The 3,112-nt window shown below is 32.6% G+C and overlaps 1 protein-coding gene across 1 annotated transcript; it reads left to right on the plus strand.

Annotated features, from left to right (window-relative positions):
• Nucleotides 1-613: 613 nt before the first annotated feature.
• LOC122589307 (putative DNA glycosylase At3g47830) lies at nt 614-2,507 on the plus strand. Its single transcript, XM_043761582.1, has 4 exons — nt 614-1,009; nt 1,473-1,673; nt 1,948-2,004; nt 2,077-2,507. The coding sequence occupies exons 1-4, from the start codon at nt 638-640 to the stop codon at nt 2,299-2,301; spliced, it is 855 nt and encodes a 284-aa protein (XP_043617517.1). The 5' UTR covers nt 614-637; the 3' UTR covers nt 2,302-2,507.
• Nucleotides 2,508-3,112: the final 605 nt, after the last annotated feature.

Raw genomic sequence — 3,112 nt, forward strand, 5'->3', positions numbered from 1 at the left:
AAGACAACTTTTTTTTAAAGCTTATTCTTAGTTTTTAACTTTGTCATTTTTATTTCTATACTGCTAGACTTATATATTGTTATTGTTCACTTATTTAATATGATATTTATATATTTGAATGTTATTTTGAAATCTTTGTGTAGTTTAAAACTTATACATTTTATAATTATAAATTGAATAGATTTCGTTGTTCAACCAGATCATTGAAACGTTTTTTGGCAACCTACTAGTTATTCAATTCGGTTAATATATGTATTTATCTGTTTTTCAAAGTGAACTTATAGTTTTGTATTTTTATAATATTTTGTTATTCAATCATACGAGGGATTGTAGTTAATTAAACGTGGAAAAAGAAAAAAAGAAAAAAGTATTAAAAGAAAAAAAAATTAAATGAAGCTCAGTTAACATGTATGAAATGATTGTATTTTTTTATATCAAAAATCTACTCTTAAAATTTGTGCTAAATGTATAATTATTTAATATTATGCACTAATGAAAACCCTTAGGTCATCGTAGGTGTAGCCAAATTAAAAAAAAAAGGAAAAAAAAAGGGAAGAAAATGCTCAAAATTGTACAAAGGGCAAAATAAGAAAGAAATAACAACATCAGTAGATTAGTTGACAGCCAGCTCAACAAAATGCTCAAAGGACGTAAGCGAAAACCGGCAGACCACAAACCCTCACCGTCGCCGGGAAAGCTAATCAAACAAACCAATCTAACCATACCCGACCCGTACCCGACCTGCCTCCATCCCACACCGGAAGAATGCCGTGCTGTTCGTGATGACCTTTTAGCCTTTCACGGATTCCCTCAACAATTTGCGAAATACCGCCAACAAAGACTAAAAAAACTTGTTGAAAACGACGTCTTAAATGAATCAGAAACGACGACGGATGAGGAAAGCGTATTGGATGGACTAGTGAGCATAATATTGTCACAAAATACAACTGATGCCAATTCACGAAAGGCATTTGCTTCACTTAAATCTGCTTTCCCTACTTGGGATCATGTTAGTTTCTTCTCTTATCTCCCCCACTACTTAAAATTTATTATATGCAGAATATTTTGGAACTTAAAAGTGCTGTAGTTACTATTTCAAAACTGTAACTTTATAATTTACCTTTAAAAAATAAAACTTATAATTAGCTAGATGGACATTTCCCTAAAATTTGTACATGATGACTTGTGTTTGCACCTGAACTAATCATATGTTAACATATCTCATTATTATGATGCAAAAAATAACGCTTGTCAGCAGGGTAATTGCTTTAGCCTTTTACAACTTTAAGCGTTTTTAGTTCATCATCCAATCGTTTATAGTGTAACCACAACTAACAATATTCAAGTTATATAATTTGACCGACATAATATCAAGTTTGAAAGGATTATATCTGAATGATGGAATTAAGTAGTTAATGTGCAACATTATGTTTTTTTTTTTTTGAATGGTGATGGTTGTGTGAATGATTTAGGTACTTGCTGCTGATTCAACATGTATCGAGAATGCTATTAGATGTGGAGGTATGGCCCCGACAAAGTCTTCTTGTATTAAGAATATGTTAACTGGCCTGCTTGAGAAGAGAGGGAAGCTATGTTTGGAGTATCTTCGGGATTTGTCGGTTGATGAAGTCAAGGCAGAGCTCTCTCAGTTTAAGGGGGTTGGGCCTAAAACGGTATTTTCTGACTCTATGCTACTATTTAAATTCATTTATATATGGCGTAATTATGCTGTAAAAATAGTGTTGCTCGTGTAACTATTGTAGTTTCCTTTTAATCCAAGCTTAGCTCCGTTTTTAAGCATCCCAATGAACCGAAAATTCCAACTTATCAGTAATTGAATTCTTATGTGGTTAATAATGTAGTTGAAGTGGATTAGAATTTCTGTCATTATAATAGATCATGATTGATTCTTGCTCTGAAAGATTTATATTTTGAAATGAATGTCAGGTGGCATGTGTACTGATGTTTAATCTTCAGCTTGATGATTTCCCTGTAGATACACATGTAAGTTGGCTTTCAAAATTTTATATAAGCAGGGTTGTTAGGATCTAAGTTGACAGTGAGATGTTTGTATAGATCTTTCAGATAGCGAAAGCAATTGGGTGGGTGCCCATTGAGGCGGACACTAAAATGACTTATCTTCATCTCAACAAGAGAATACCAGATGAACTGAAATTTGACCTGAATTGTCTCTTGTTCACTCATGGTAAGGGGTGCCGAATATGCATTAGGAAACCAGATAAGAAGCAAAAGAAGGAAGATGTTTCATGCCCGTTACTTAACTACTTGATACAAAAATAGGCTTTCATCTTTTAGTTAGTAGTAATCTCACTTTGCTGAAATGTATAGAAGACTGGAGCAAAGTTTTTTGGATGAGTATGTTATCTCTTTAGTTAATTTTTATGAATCATCACTCTTTATGTATGTATACTATGTACCCAATAGTCGGACCCTTTTATGTTGTATACATGTCATATTTAAATAGTATAAGCATGTTAACGTGTGTATGTTGTTTTTGCCAATGATGAGAATTTCTAAACTGAACTAGTGGATAAGGCTTACACATGGGGTTGATAAAATATGCGATATCAAATTTGAGAAATCCTGATAATTAGCAAATAATGCCCATAAGCTAATGCATTTATCCCAAAAAGCTCAAGTAAGTTTGCCAATAATCTAGCTGAATAGATGGTCCAACATTAAAGTTATGATCACTTTAAGCTTTAAACTTATTATTACAACAATTTAAGTATTATCTTTTACTTAGTGGCTATGTGGAGGTATCCCGGTATTCATGAAAGAACCTTGTAAGTTGTTTCACAAACATCATCTTCCACTTCTAACTTCATATTTGGCAAGATTTTGTTTGTCTTTTATTTTCCATAAATTTCAAGTTGTTGGGTGGCTTGTTTTTGTGCAGAGTATTAAAACATATTGTATTTGTCTTGTATCTTAAAGACATTATACAAACACCTGAGCACTCTTAGTAGGGATCTATTATATTCCTAGTGCCATGATGATAGGTGCCGTTTTAGCCCTTTATCTCCATTTTTGGTGTCCCTATATCTAGAAATCTATAGGGTTAGATGATCTTGAAAAGTTGGCCAATCTT

This window comes from Erigeron canadensis, chromosome 2 (assembly GCF_010389155.1).
Source record: "Erigeron canadensis isolate Cc75 chromosome 2, C_canadensis_v1, whole genome shotgun sequence".
In the NCBI taxonomy this organism is placed as follows: domain Eukaryota; kingdom Viridiplantae; phylum Streptophyta; class Magnoliopsida; order Asterales; family Asteraceae; genus Erigeron; species Erigeron canadensis.

What these genes read in the sequence shown, in the direction of transcription:
- LOC122589307 (XM_043761582.1), top strand. Translation starts at nt 638, where the DNA reads ATGCTCAAAGGACGTAAGCGAAAACCGGCAGACCACAAACCCTCACCG. An exon ending in CTTTCCCTACTTGGGATCAT is followed by an intron (nt 1,010 to 1,472) that starts GTTAGTTTCTTC and finishes TGAATGATTTAG; the next exon opens with GTACTTGCTGCTGATTCAAC. An exon ending in AGGGGGTTGGGCCTAAAACG is followed by an intron (nt 1,674 to 1,947) that starts GTATTTTCTGAC and finishes AATGAATGTCAG; the next exon opens with GTGGCATGTGTACTGATGTT.